The 14,202-nt window shown below is 41.8% G+C and overlaps 1 protein-coding gene across 3 annotated transcripts in view; it reads right to left on the reverse strand.

The window, feature by feature from the left end:
- Positions 1–6,057: 6,057 nt before the first annotated feature.
- The window catches only part of LOC129379696 (pre-B-cell leukemia transcription factor 1-like), a 72,878-nt gene continuing 64,733 nt past the window's right edge, over positions 6,058–14,202 (reverse strand). For 2 of the 3 annotated variants that reach the window (XM_055060505.1, XM_055060503.1), the window contains exons 7-9: positions 13,278–13,390; positions 12,146–12,235; positions 6,058–9,156 (exon numbers count right to left, since the gene is read on the reverse strand). In XM_055060505.1, coding sequence (XP_054916480.1) covers positions 9,064–9,156; positions 12,146–12,235; positions 13,278–13,390 — 296 coding nt within the window. In that variant the 3' untranslated portion in view covers positions 6,058–9,063. The remainder of the gene's footprint in view (positions 9,157–12,145; positions 12,236–13,277; positions 13,391–14,202) is intronic. The other variant, XM_055060506.1, reaches the window with a different exon arrangement.

Below are 14,202 nucleotides of genomic sequence, written 5' to 3' on the forward strand. Positions count from 1 at the left end.
TAGATCACTTCAATGAAGTGATATTCATAACAAGAAGCTGGATCATAATGATAATTTATATGATGTAATAATAAATACAATAAATATAAACCAGAATACTAATCATAGTTCAGTTCAAATCAACTTTATTAATATAACATCAGTACACAACAAATGTGTCCACTTTATTAAAAAAAAAAAATATAAAACATTTTAGTTCAATCATACATACTTTCCAAATGATAATAGTTATCAAACAGTGTAATAAAGCTCAATGCATGATTGAAAATATCTAAGAGTCATGGAGCTGCTGCTCTGTCTCCTCTGGACTTCACAACAATCCCTCACCAACATTTCATCACAAACAGGAAAACAATATAGAAACCAACCGCGTCAGCGGAGTGAAAGGATGAATGTGACAGTTACTCCAGCATCATGTGACAGTTACTCCAGCATGATGTGACAGTTACTCCAGCATGATGTGACAGTTACTCCAGCATCATGTGACAGTTACTCCAGCATCATGTGACAGTTACTCCAGCATCATGTGTCTTTGTTTTCTACTTGTTCATGGTTCACAGAGATAACTGTTCTTTCCTCCAATGCGAGCTCACTCTGGCAGGACTGGACAGAATTCGCTGTCCTGTAGAGGAGGACATGATAAGATCCACGTCCCACTTGTTACAGAAGCTTCAGGCCAAAACTCCCACACCCAACAGTGACTCAGACCACATTCTCCTCCAAATCCTGTGCTCTTCAGGCAGCCTGGGAGGATTTGATGTCGTGGGCCATCCTGAAAAATTTCCAAACGTCTTCTTCATTGTTCATTTATTTTTTATAAAAGTTGGGATCAGAGGAACATGTTGAACATCTGTAGGTGGCAGGAGCTTCATGAACGGCGCCAGGCTGAGCTGTTTCCACTGGTTGGAACACACCCACCTGTCCTCACTGCATCCCAGTCCTGATTCATCTGCCTTCACTGCTGCTTGGACATTTTGTACCATTGATCACCTTTTACCAAAGGACAGCATTTCTTCTCCTGTAACACTGACCGGGTTGGTGGACACTGAGAGGATCTCTGATATTCTCTTCCTTTCATTTCAGTCGACAGGTTTAGGATCTGGGTCTGCAGACTGAGATGACTAACCCCGGCTCCGTTTTACCAGAAGAGTCTAACAGATTTCTATTTAATATGTTCTGATAGTTTAAAAAATGGCTGACATGACCAGATCATTTTGGTCCCCAATCTGATTGCCTGATTCTGATCTGAACCCGCCGCCCTGACAGTTTTATGAAAAAGCTCTGCAGGGGGAGAAACCACGCGTTTGAGCTCCTTCAAAATGCAACATTTCTAATGTACTTACAGCACATATACAGTTAAACCCACAAGTTTACATACAACACATTTTTTTCCTCATTGTCTGAAGTTAAATCTGTTTTATTTTTGTTGTTTTAGGTCATATATCTGTTTCCTAAATGCCAGAAAAATTACAGAAAACCTTTTTAGAGATGCTTTTGTAACTTTCCTTGAATTCTAAAGTTTACATACATTTGGTCAGAATCAGTGATAACCGTCTCTTAAGCTGTGTGACGGGTTAGCACAGACATTTGTCCCTCACTTTTCCAAATGGCAGATCAGTTTATAATCCAGTAAAATCACAAACAGCTGAAACTCCACACAGATCCCATCATGTGATCTGTGATGAATCACCGCGTGCGGAAGACGATGAGGGATGAGCAACATGCTCCGATACTCCAGCCAACCAAATCGAAATATTTGCTCTCTAGTCACTTTTTGGTCACTGTTTTAAAGGAACACAACGTCTCCTCTTTGCTTTTTGGACGGAGGTTGATCAGCTTCTCGGAGGCTCAGCATTTAACTTTCTTTGTTTTTAATGTAGCCATAAATGTAGATTTACACCCAGAACTCCCAGAACTTGAAGTTTCATTTCACCAACACTCTGTAGAAAGGAAAATGAATAAAAATCTAGTTTGTGTCACCTTGAAGTCATTAAGTGTGCGTTTCTTTTTAAATTCAATAGAAGCCCCTCTGGAACAGGCCAGTTATTGCAGCTGGCTGGATTTGCATCTTGTTGCCATGTAAAGTGGGTAATGATGGTTAAAGACCTGTGTCACATTTGTCACGCTGCAGCTTGTTTGTTAAAGCGACTCGGAATGAAAGAGAACATCCAGCCATTGTTCTCTGAAGAGGATTTGCACCTTTTTTCTCACCGCAGTGACTGAATCAGCCTCACAAAGGCTTTTTGCTTTGAGAAGCTTGTGGATAAATGAAACTCGTCCAGCTCTTCCAGCTCCAAACAGCGGCTAGAAAAAGGTGTGTGATAGAAACTGGGAGGCCCATCCATGTAATTACATGTGATCATGTTTGCATGTGTCACTCCCACGGCCCCTGATTCCCAGCGCTCCCGGGAGCCTCTTTCTAATCCACAATTTGATTTGATGTTTAAACCTCTTCCACTCTGCTTGTTTTTCTTCTCCTCCTCCTTCCAGAGGAGGGATGAATCGGAGGCTCAGAATCAGACATCCTGTCTGGTTTATCTGGAGGAGAGAGATAAGTGCGGATGCCGCCTCTCTCGGGGAATGAACATTAGCTGTGCCTCGGAGGGAGTTCATGGTGTGGGGAAAGGTGGTGGAGGGGGAGGGGCGCCTGTCGGCCAGGAGCTGCACAGCTTTCACTCAGTCTGGGAACTGTGAAAATGTCCCTCATCACACACACCACGCACGCACGCACGCACGCACGCACGCACGCACACACACACACCCCCACACACACACAGGCGAACATACCTTCCTGGGCAGTTTGCGGTGATAAAATGCCTCTGCGTCATGGTGCAGTTGGAAGTCGGATGTGTAAAGTTATCCAGAGGTGTTGGACTGACAGACCCACAATGTGTTAACTCATGTCCTCCAGTGACTTCTGACCCTGTTACTAAAGTCTGGAGGAGAGGCGTTGCCGAGGAAGACGGGTTTGTGGGGAAAAAACCCACAATGCAACAGTCTGTAAGTATTTTTCTGTATGGTTCTTATCCTCTGAGCTCGGGTCCTCTACCAGAGGCCTGGGAGCTTGAGGGTCCTGCAGTATCTTGGCTGTGCCAAGGACTGCACATTTCTGGACTGAGATGTCTGATGTTGTTCCTGGGATCTGTTGTAGCCACTGCTCCAGTTTGGGGGTTACTGCCCCGAGGGCCCCGATGACCACAGGCACCACTGTGGTCTTCACCTTCCAGGCCCTCTCCAGTTCTTCCCTGATGCCCTAGTATTTCTCCATTTTCTCGTGCTCTTTTTTCCTGATGTTGCAGTCACTTGGTATTGCTACATCTACCACAACGGCTTTCCTCTGATGTTATCCACTACGACAATGTCTGGTTGGTTCGCCATTACCATTTTGTCTGTCTGGATCTGGAAGTCCCACAGGATCTTAGCTCTGGTGTTCTCCACCACCTTTGGGGGTGTTTCCCACTTTGATCTCGGGGTTTCCAGTCCATATTCTGCACAGATGTTTCTGTACACTATGCCTGCCACTTGGTTATGTCGCTCCATGTACGCTTTCCCTGCCAGTATCTTGCACCCTGCTGTGATGTGCTGGACTGTCTCAGGGGCCTCCTTGCACAACCTACACCTTGGGTCTTGTCTGGTGTGGTAGATCTGGGCCTCTATTGCTCTGGTGTTTAGGGCCTGTTCCTGGGCTGCCAGGATGAGGGCCTCTGTGCTGTCCTTGAGTCCAGCTTTTTCCAGCCATTGGTAGGATTTACTGATATCAGCCACTTCGGTTATTTGCTGGTGGTACATCCCATGTAGGGGCTTGTCCTCCCATGATGGTATCTCTGGCACCTCAACCTCCGTTCCCTGTTGTCTGAGACATTCACTGAGCACATTGTCTGTTGAGGCTTTGTCCCTGATGTATTATGGATCTTAGTTGTTTCGTCCTGGACAGTGGTTCTCACACTCACTAGTCCTCTGCCTCCGTCCTTGCGGCTCGTGTACAGTCTCAGGGTGCTGGATTTGGGATGGAACCCTCCATGCATGGTTAGTAGCTTTCTAGTCTTAATATCTGTGGCTTTTATCTCCTCCTTTGGCCAGCTAATTATTCCAGCAGGGTATCTGATTACTGGCAGGGCATAGCTGTTATCGCACAGATTTTGTTCTTGCCATTGAGCTGGCTTCTCAGGACTTGCCTTATTCGTTGGAGGTATTTAGCTGTGGCTCCTTTCCTTGTGGCTCATCGAGGTTGCCATTTGCTTGTGGTATACCTAGGTACTTGTAACTGTCCTCTATGTCTGCTATTGTTCTTGTGGGAGTGAGACCCTTCTGTGTGGATGACCTTCCCCCTCTTTGTGATCAGCCGACCACATTTCTCTAGTCCGAATGACATCCCAATGTCAGTGCTGTAGATCCTGGTGGTGTGGATCAGTGAGTCGATGTCTCGCTCACTCTTGGCGTACAGCTTGATGTCATCCATGTAGAGGAGGTGACTGATGAGTCGGTATCCGTAACCAGTCTTGTTGATAATTTGGCTGAGGGGGGTTCAGGCCTATGCAGAACAGTAGCGGGGACAGAGCATCTCCTTGGTATATGCCACATTTGATGGACACTTGTGCAAGTGGTTTGCAGTTGGCTTCAAGGGTGGTTTTCCACAGCTTCATCGAGTTTGCAATGAAGCACCCCCCCCCCTACACACACACACGCACACACACACACCCACGCCCCACACACACACACTCTCAAAACAACCCCCCCCCAAATTTTTTTTTTTTTGTCACAGTCTGAACAGCTTCTATTTTAGATCAGTTAGAATTACCACAATTATTTCTATTTGCTTCATGCCACTTGGATGGAAAAAAAATGTCAGATTTATTTATTAATGTTTTCAAAATCATAAAATTGATTACATAACAGTGATTTCCTCACATTATGAACACTGTTAATGGTGCAGAATGAATAATCCAGATCTGACATGTTCATCAATAATACTGATGAATTTTACATGGAAAAATTCATCCATGTAAGAAATGACAGATCATGGATGAATGAAGTCTCCATTATTAAGTTTTCAATAAATGGCTAAAGACAGATTCTAGTAGTTATGACTGACAGTCTTATTATATTTAGCTTTTTCAGTATCCTAGCGATTTTATTTATAACATAATCAATAGCAATATAATGATTTTATTTATAACAAATCAATAGCAATATAATGATTTTATTTATAACATAATCAATAGCAATATAATGATTTTATTTATAACATAATCAATACAATGTATTTAATTTACCTAGAAAGTGAAACCAAGAGGTCACACTCAACAGGTTTTTCTTTATGTTTATATTGTAGAATCCAATAAATGCAAAATTTTATTACTAAAAATAAATTTCTGCATAAGTACTTTTTTAAAATGTTGGGATGATGACTATAGTGCAGGCATCTATAACATTTACAGATCAAAAATACATTTTATTCTTCCAGCCAGTTAAAACTATTCCATGGCCTTTAGAAAAAAAAGATATTTCACTAATAAAATCACAATTGATGGCATTCTTAAAAAAAACAACAAACATTTAAATTTTTGGAACTTGTAATATGGAAAAGGAGAAAATATTTGCAAAACAAATGAAAAACGGATGTAAAACATGTTGGTGAGTTTTTCTACCATTCTGCTGTGGAAATTCAAAACAGTGTTTGCTATAACTAATATCAGCTGATTCTTCATTATTTTTATCCATGTTTTCATTGCGAGAGGAGGGCGGAGTGTCGAGTGTGTTTAGCTGTATTTTTAAAAAATGTTGCGTTACAAATACACACACTGAACACACACACTGAACACACACACTGAACACACACACTGAACTGCTGTTGCTGCTGGATATGTCCTGTATTCATTCGTTCTGCTTGCTTTTCAGTGATGATGTTCTAGCCTGTGTTGTTGCTTGCTGTGATCAGAAGCAGAGCTCTGAGAGTCAACCTTCCAGACACGACACATAAAAAATAGGATTAAAAATATAACCCAGTGGTTTTTTACAGTGTACCAATTGCACATGAAAAACGATGAAACGTCAATGTAAGCAACAACAAACCCCCCGATTTATTTGGAGTACGCATTGCCAGTACAAATAAAGAGCAGACCTCCCTCCCCCCACACCTTCCAGCTAATGTTCTCCAGACAAACAGGTTTGATTTGTGATTAAAGACAATATTTCTCAATTTGATACTTGCATTTTCTATTTTTTTACATAATCAGAGATCTTAAAAGATAAAACCCGTCAAGAAAAAGGTTCCACGGTCTCACTCTGAAATCCTCGAAAAAAAAAAAAAAAAAGACGGTATAACATCCAAAACACTGCAGTACGTTATTTTATTGAAGAACAAAAAGACATGCAACAAATAAAACATTTCATGTTTTACAAATTCTTCCTTTCTCCTCCCATGTCTTCTTCTTTTTTTTTCTTTTTTTTTTCCTTTCATATCCCAAAACTAAAAAAGCGTCATCACATGAAGCTTCGGTAATATTTGACAGGCAAATGTGAAAAGAAGTGTTGCGCCTTCTTTGGGGATAAAAAAAAAAGAAGAAAAAGAAAAAACAATTCTTGTGTTTTCCTTGCATGGCCGGTGCTGTCAGTTCTGTCCGATGCCTTCTGAAGACATGAGTGAGGCAGGTTCTGTCCCCCCGCCCTTCACCCTGCAGGTGGGACGGGGTGGGGGGGAGGACAGTCATCCCAATGAGTTGGTTTGGTGTGAAGACTCTGAAATCCACGATTTCAAACAAGTGTAATAAATACAAACACATCTTTAGAAAATAAGAATAGAAACAAAAAATTTTGTGTCTTCTTGGGACCGAATTTCACGATCCGTTGGGTTTAAAAAAAAAGAAAAAAAGCAAAGATGTCTGTTAAAAAGCGGGTCAGGACGGCAGGTGTCAAGTTTGTGGTCTGAATGCACAACAACAGAACAAAACCATCCATTTCCAAAGAGGTGAAAGAGGCGCATATCTACATACTGTACACAGAATGCTGTTGGGCTGATTCACGTACAGACAGAGCAGACGGAGCTGAGACCAAAACAAACCAAAGAGACGCAGATGATTCATCCAGGAAGAGGAGGCAGAGGACCGGCGTGCGTTTGGTTCTGGGTTCTCTGTTCACACTGCATCTATTTGGCTTAGAACACAGGATCCTCCCTCACTGGTCTTGCTGGAGCTCATCCGATTGTTTTTGGTATCAAAGTAGTGTTCATGTTTTCATCGGCTAGTCGTGTACGGCTCAGATGACGGACGTTTCCGCATGTACAATAAAAGGTTGCACGTTGGTAAGTGTTATATCGCTTTACGAACAGACAAGAGGAAAAAAAAAAGAAACTTATTTGTGCCAAATATTCCTGATTCTTCCCGCTTTTGACTTTTTACTGGGTTGTGGGTGATTTTTGCTCAATATTTGGTACAAAATCTGTCCGGTGTTTTCTCAGGGTGATCATGTGTGGACATGCAGCAGAACAGATTTGGTTACCAGCAGTTTTTGGCCTGTTTTGCTTCCATATCTGAATGTGTGGCGCTGAGTTTTGACGTCTAGTGTTAAATTCTCTCCTATTTCTATCCTCCAATCAGCAGGCGGCATTGTGCTTCATTTCATATTGACCTGCTGAAGTCATCCTGGTAGTTTCTGGTCCTTTTTACTATCTGGATTTGTTATGTATGCATGCGGCTGAACATTTGTCCGTTAATTGCAGAGACAAAATTACTTCAGTACTTTTTATTTTACTACAAGACTCAACAAACAGTGCCTTCCAAAATTATTTATACTTTTTCACATTTTGTCATTTTACAACCACAAACCAACACATCACATCATGGCTCCTCTATTAATAATAAGCTCAGCAAATGCTCAGGTCCACTAAGTGCTAATTGCTGCTGGCTAGTCTGGAGGAGCTGTGTCAGGGAGTTGTGCTTTGTGTGCCAGAAGCTTTGTAGCTTGCAAACTGCAGCTCTAAGGAGGAGCTGCGTCTCGAAGGCGGAGCTAGGTCCACCCAGGTGTTTTTGAACAGATCAATGGTTTCCAGGGAGATTAAAGGATTTCTCAAACAAACATGAAAGCATCAAAGCAACACTCCAGGTGTGTTTTTGATGACAATATAACATGATAATCTCAGCAGTGTTGATTTTAAACAACACAGCCCCTTTAAGAATTTTTCTAAAATTTGAAAATTCTATTTTTTTTCAAATTAATTTTCATTTGACCCTTTTCAAGTAAGTTGCAATGTTTTTTGTATTTAAAAATAAAACCATAAATAAAGGTATGATAATAAATGGTAATTTTGTTTTGAAGGGTCGTGTAGCTTCATGTGTCTTAATGTCATAAATTGTGCTCTCCCCGATCTGCTGAAACATGGGAGGCTGAATAGATTGTGAATTCATGACGCACTACTCGGATTTTCATTTGTACAAAGTTTCTACAAGTTTTATTAATAACGTATGTTCTCATTTTTAACCTCTTTCTCTTCATGCATATTCTTTTGCTGTCAATCATATAAAATCCAATGAAAACCCAGTGAGGTTTGTGGTTGTAAGCAGAGAACATGTGGAAAAGCTCAGAGGGACGAATCTCTGCAGGATATTAGTAAACGAGATTAAAACTGAACCCAAATTCACCTCCAGGGCTGAACTTTGGCACCACGGATCCGTAAAAACGGTTATGCTGCGGGAACGATGATGCTAACTGGGAGCAGTTGAATCGCTTGCTGTGTTGGAGCTGAAACCAGAGGTAGTGTGGGTGTGTTCCAGGTGGCCAGACGGCGGGCTGGGAGCGGACAGTAGGAGTTCATGATAGAAAGTGAAATACAAAGAGGCAACTTGGACATCGAGTGGAAAATATACAAACTGTGAAGCCCAAACATCAGTTCTCTCTGCAGGCTGGTGAAGCTGCTGAGGCGGTCCGGACAGAAAGAGGGGAAAAAAAACAACAAAAATGGTGGAAGCATTGTCCCCAGACCCCGACTGCCTCGAGTCACATCCAGTCCTGCAGGATGGGTGGGGGTGGGGGGAGGAGAGTGACGGGTGGGAGTCGGAGGGCGGAGGATCAGTTGGAGGTGTCGGAGTGAACACTTCCTGGTCCTTCTGTGGGGGAAGTCACTGAGGAGGGGGTGGGAGCGTCGGGCCAGCCTCCGTTAGCCTGACACACAAACACACACAGAGGACAGAGTCAGCCGCTTATGGAAATATTTACAGGTAGAAATTATTCTGCAATTTCAATAACAACAAATGGGGTCAAAATTATGAATACTGTCCCATCAATATGTCATTCAGCATCCCCTTCCACCTCATATCAAAGGCTGATGTTATGTATTCTTTACCACAGTCAGATAATCATGTTACTTTGAGTTATTATAAAAAATGCTTTGAATTTCTATGAAGTGAAATATGACTTAGAAATTTGACTTTGTAATCTAACACTTTGAAATTGGGCCTCTGTCTCTTTAAGAAACTCCTGCTCTTTTTGAAGATCTGCCTTCAGAAAGTCATTACAATGTAACTATTGACTCTAACAACAGTTTTTATCAGCGTTTCACAGAGAAGTAGCTCCTATGAAGAGCTTGGAAACTGCTTCTCTGAGGAGGAGCTGCGACTCGAAGGCGGAGCTATGTCCACCCTGGTGTTTATTACAACTGAATGGAGATTAAAGGATTTCTCAAACTTCCCTGAAAGTATCAAACCAACAGTCCAGTTATGTTTCTGATGAGTGAAAAACATTATGACATGATGTCAATTTAAAAAAAAAAAAGTCAATTTTACATAAAACCGCGATTAACAAGCTTTTGCTATAATTCTGACTGCATATCTGAGAGATCTAGCTGGCAGTAAAGGTGGATGTTGGTTCTCTGTCAGGAGCCAGAAGGTTTCACACCAACACAGACTGAGAAGGAGCAGAAATGTGGTGCCAGTGCTGCTGCTGCGCTGCAGAGTGGATGGAAGGATGAAGATGAAGGACTGACTTTTCAACTTGATCTCAAATCAGCAGCTGAACTTTTGAAACTTGCACACAAGTGGGTGTTTCAACAGGACGATGATACACATCGTTCAGAGAGCAGAGAATTCTTACTGAAGCTAACATTGCTCCAGAAAAAAAATTGGTTTACATGATTAAAACTGTCAAATTAAATAGAAAAATTCTAGATGAGCAAAACTGAAACTTGGAAGTTTTCTGGCAGATCACTGATCTTTAAAAAAAACCTAATCCGCCTATTTAGAATTTGGCTAATGCTGATTTGTTTTGTCTTTAGAAACAATAAATATGGCAGAAAAGTCACCACATTATGTTGTACATGAGATCAGCTTAATATCATATATCAGCCACAATTTAGCAAACCAAGTCATTTTATGGCTGCACTCCTAGATATTTATAGCTTTTTTAAGAAAACACAACCTTACTTTAATAAAAACACCAACAATAGCAGGACAGTCAGCACCAGAACCAAACTCAGTTCCAAGACAAACAGATATTTAGACAGAAACGAATCAAATCAGAAAATCTGATCCACTAATATTTCAAGACTTTTACACAGTAAGGAAAACTCCAGGCATCTTTTGATGAAAAATAGTTCAACTACAAGTTTCCTTCAGAAATTGAGGCCTGAGTCATGTAGTGAAGCTGACTGTTTTATCAATCATTCCCTCTATGAGTTCATGGAATCAGTTTCTCGTTCAACCTTTTCCAATGACATGGGAAAAACATTTTTATTCCTTAAAAAACTTAAATAGTTTGATTTTTGTTTCTCTAAATATTGGTCACTGACTATCAAGTGAAATCAAGTCTGAGGCAGCGGTGTAGTAAAAAGAAAGAAATACTGCCACCTTCAGGTGGGAATTAGCATTGCTTGAACTCAATGTTTTTGACTATTTTTTGCTGAAAAATGAGAAATAAACTCACAGTTATGAATTAATGTGAGAAAATGTGACGCTCTATTGATATTGCATGAAACTGTGAAAACCTGGAGGGACAGAATAATAGGGAGCAAATTATCTAAGGAATAGATTCTGGGTTGATTCAGGAACTAAAATATAACAAAACTCGTTTCAAAAAGCCAAAAAAATAATTTTTCTTTCATATTAGAATAAAAAAAAGGGTCAAATGAAGTGTTATAAAGAAGAAACATGTGAGCAGCAGACCCCCGTCCTCTAACTTTCAAGCCGCGGCTACATAAATCACAGACCAACAGCCTGGCTGACAGATATCCTGCTCCTCCATTATGCATCGCGGGGCTTCTCTACAGGCCGCAGCGCTGCAGAACACGGCGTAGTGTGGCAGTGAGGATGTGGAAGATGTGGTAGAGCAAGCAGGCGTCCAAGGAGAACTGCATGTTAGAGGTCAAAGGACTGGGAGGGAGCGGGCCCTGAATACGTTAGCGGCCTCTCAGGGTTAGCGCAGCCGGCTGCGGCGGCCGCTCCCAGCAGCCGGGGAGCCTATTTGAATACACAGCCCGTGTTTTTCTATGCGGGAGACATTTCGTCTGATTATCATATGGCCAGTGAGGCAGGACGGCGACAGCGGAGGAGGCGAGGCAAGGCGAGGCGCGGCGGTGACCGTCCTCGTCCTCTCGGCTCGCTGTCAGGGCCATTAAAGAGACAGGAACATGATCTGAGCAATGCGCTTGGATTGCTGTCCCAGGCCCACACTCTGCTCTCCTTGTGTCTGTCTTATCGATTTTCCCCTTTACGACACGGCTTGTCGCTGTGAATTTTCCTACTCTTTGCTTTCCTCAAGCTAACACCCACCCTCCCCACTTCCACACCCCAAACTCTGCTGCGAAATAAGACAAACAAGTCGAGAACACACCCCTGTGGCGAACGAGGAGGCCGCTACAACAGAGAGAGCTTTTATTTTTACCGGAAGCTTCCGGCTAACAGCGGGTCAGGTGGAGGGAGGGAGGTGTCACCTGGATGGGGGTGAGGGGCAGCAGGTGTCTGAACAGGTCTGATGGGACGTGACAGGCTCTGCATATGTGTGTGTGTGTGTGTGTGTGTGTGTGTGTGTGTGTGTGTGGCCAGTGCGATATGCAGCCAATCAAATGGGTTACCGTGGAGCTGAGACAAGTCCCACTAAGTGGCATTGTGAGCCCTGTGGCGTCAGAATAATTGGCGTGGAGAGAGAAGAGGATGCTTACGTTGATGCCCTGCGGACTGTACATCTGGTTGGCTGTGAGTCCTTCACTGTATCCGCCTGTCTGACTGATAACATGGCGAAGGGTATCCACCTGAAACATCCCCAAACAGCAGACAGAGCAAGGTCAACGTCAGCACGAAAACTCACCAGAGATCAGAGCGAGGGACAGCGACCCTACAGGGTTCTATCCTTGGAGACAACACAGACCAAACAGCTCAACAACAAGTACTCGCTTTCTGTAATATTTACATACTTGATGAAATATTTACATGGCGAAAACATAATTCTTCATCTAATCCTTTGAGGAATCAGTGAATTGGGAATAGTCCTTTATGGAATAGACCAACACAAAGCAGTGCATTATAGTGATGTGGAAGAAAAATGGTTAATGGTTTTATAAATAAAACTTCTGGAAGTGTTGAGTGTGATTCAGCCCCTTTAGTCTGAGACACCTAAAGCCCGGAAGGAATTGATTTTGTTTTTCAAAAAAACTCACCTAGTTCCATAAAATGTTTTTGAGCTGCAATGAGGTGTTTTATGTGATTTAGTTATTTTTTCTGACAGAAAAAACAACTTCACAGTACAATAGGTTTTCCCGACAACATGTCGTTTTTATTAGCTTTCACTGTATTTCTTAATTTTATATATATAATTGTATGAATGTTTGTGTTTTGTGTTGTATGTTTTATGGGACCACAGATGGAAAGTAGCTTTCTGCTACACCTGGTTTATTTACCACAACATTAAACATTCATTAATAGCACTGTAACATTGAAATAAAATCCATCAATCAAACAAAGAATATGTAATGACCAACACAATAACTGCAGGTCACTATCAAGCCTGATAGTTCTTTGAACATTTTTCAGTTCAAAGAACATTTCAAACATATTTTATTCATCTTCCACCTTAACCCAAAAGCAAATCCTGATAATCTCATCATTTATTCACAGCTTGGAGTGAATATATTTCATAGATTTAGTGGGGAATAACTGCATTATATGTCATAACTACAGGTAGAACTACAGGTAGAAGACCACTGCTTTCTAATGAAAGCTTTCTAATGAAAGCTTTCTAATGAAAGCAGTGGAGGCTCCCTATTATTCTATGTCCTGTCCAGCACTGGGCCCTACCTGCGACTGAACGTTGGCTCCCACCTGAGCCCCCTGGTACGAGTCCCCATTGAGAGACTGCACGCTCATGAACAAGTCCCCGGAGTTTGACATGTTAAAAGAGCCAGCAGAACCTGGAAGAAGAGAGGGAGCAGTGGAATCACAGAGAGCCAGCAGGAGAAGCAAGACGAGCCATTCAGGCAGCATGCACAAGTTAGTGAGCAGGAGGAGGAGCAGCAGCAGCAGCAGCTGGCTGAGATCAGAGGAGCTGAGCCAGAAGAAATATCCACATGGACAGAGTCGAGGCTTTAACGTTACACACAGACGAAGCAGACTGTTTGTTAGGCAAACAGGAAATAGAACAGGAAAACGCTCTCTTTGGTTGTGATTATCACTGACTCACTGACAGAGTTTTCTATCACCGCAAACAAGCACTGTTTTTAAACATTTGATCCACAGTATATGAGTGAAAGCAGACTTCTGTCAGTTATATAGATAAGCTCCCTGTTTATGCTAGGCTGAGCTAGGAAACCACTTTTCATTCATCACAAAGTAAAACATCTTCAGAAAAGTTTTAAAAAATGAATTCCAGTTTTTTTTTTCATACTGTTTTAAAAATAACCACATTCTGTTATATCCAGATAAATATTAGCATTGTTATGTTCCAACTTAGCAATGCTAATGCTATTGCTAATGCAAACGCACCAAAGCAAAACCAGGAAATGGAGAATAAACATAAAAACTACTAACTTCTGAGCAAATAGTACTTTTGTATTTTTTATATAAACTCTGTAGTTGAAGTTATTAAAAAAACCCTGCCATGCTTTAAAAACAATTCCGACGGTTTTAAAATGGTTTGAATTTGGCTTGTTTCCAGAGTGAATTTCAGCCGGTTTATAGACAGTGTTCTGACACTTTGACACCTGCTTTCTTACTGATCTCTTTT

This window comes from Poeciliopsis prolifica, unplaced genomic scaffold (assembly GCF_027474105.1).
Source record: "Poeciliopsis prolifica strain line A6 unplaced genomic scaffold, Auburn_PproV2 SCAFFOLD060, whole genome shotgun sequence".
Classification (NCBI taxonomy): Eukaryota; Metazoa; Chordata; class Actinopteri; order Cyprinodontiformes; family Poeciliidae; genus Poeciliopsis; species Poeciliopsis prolifica.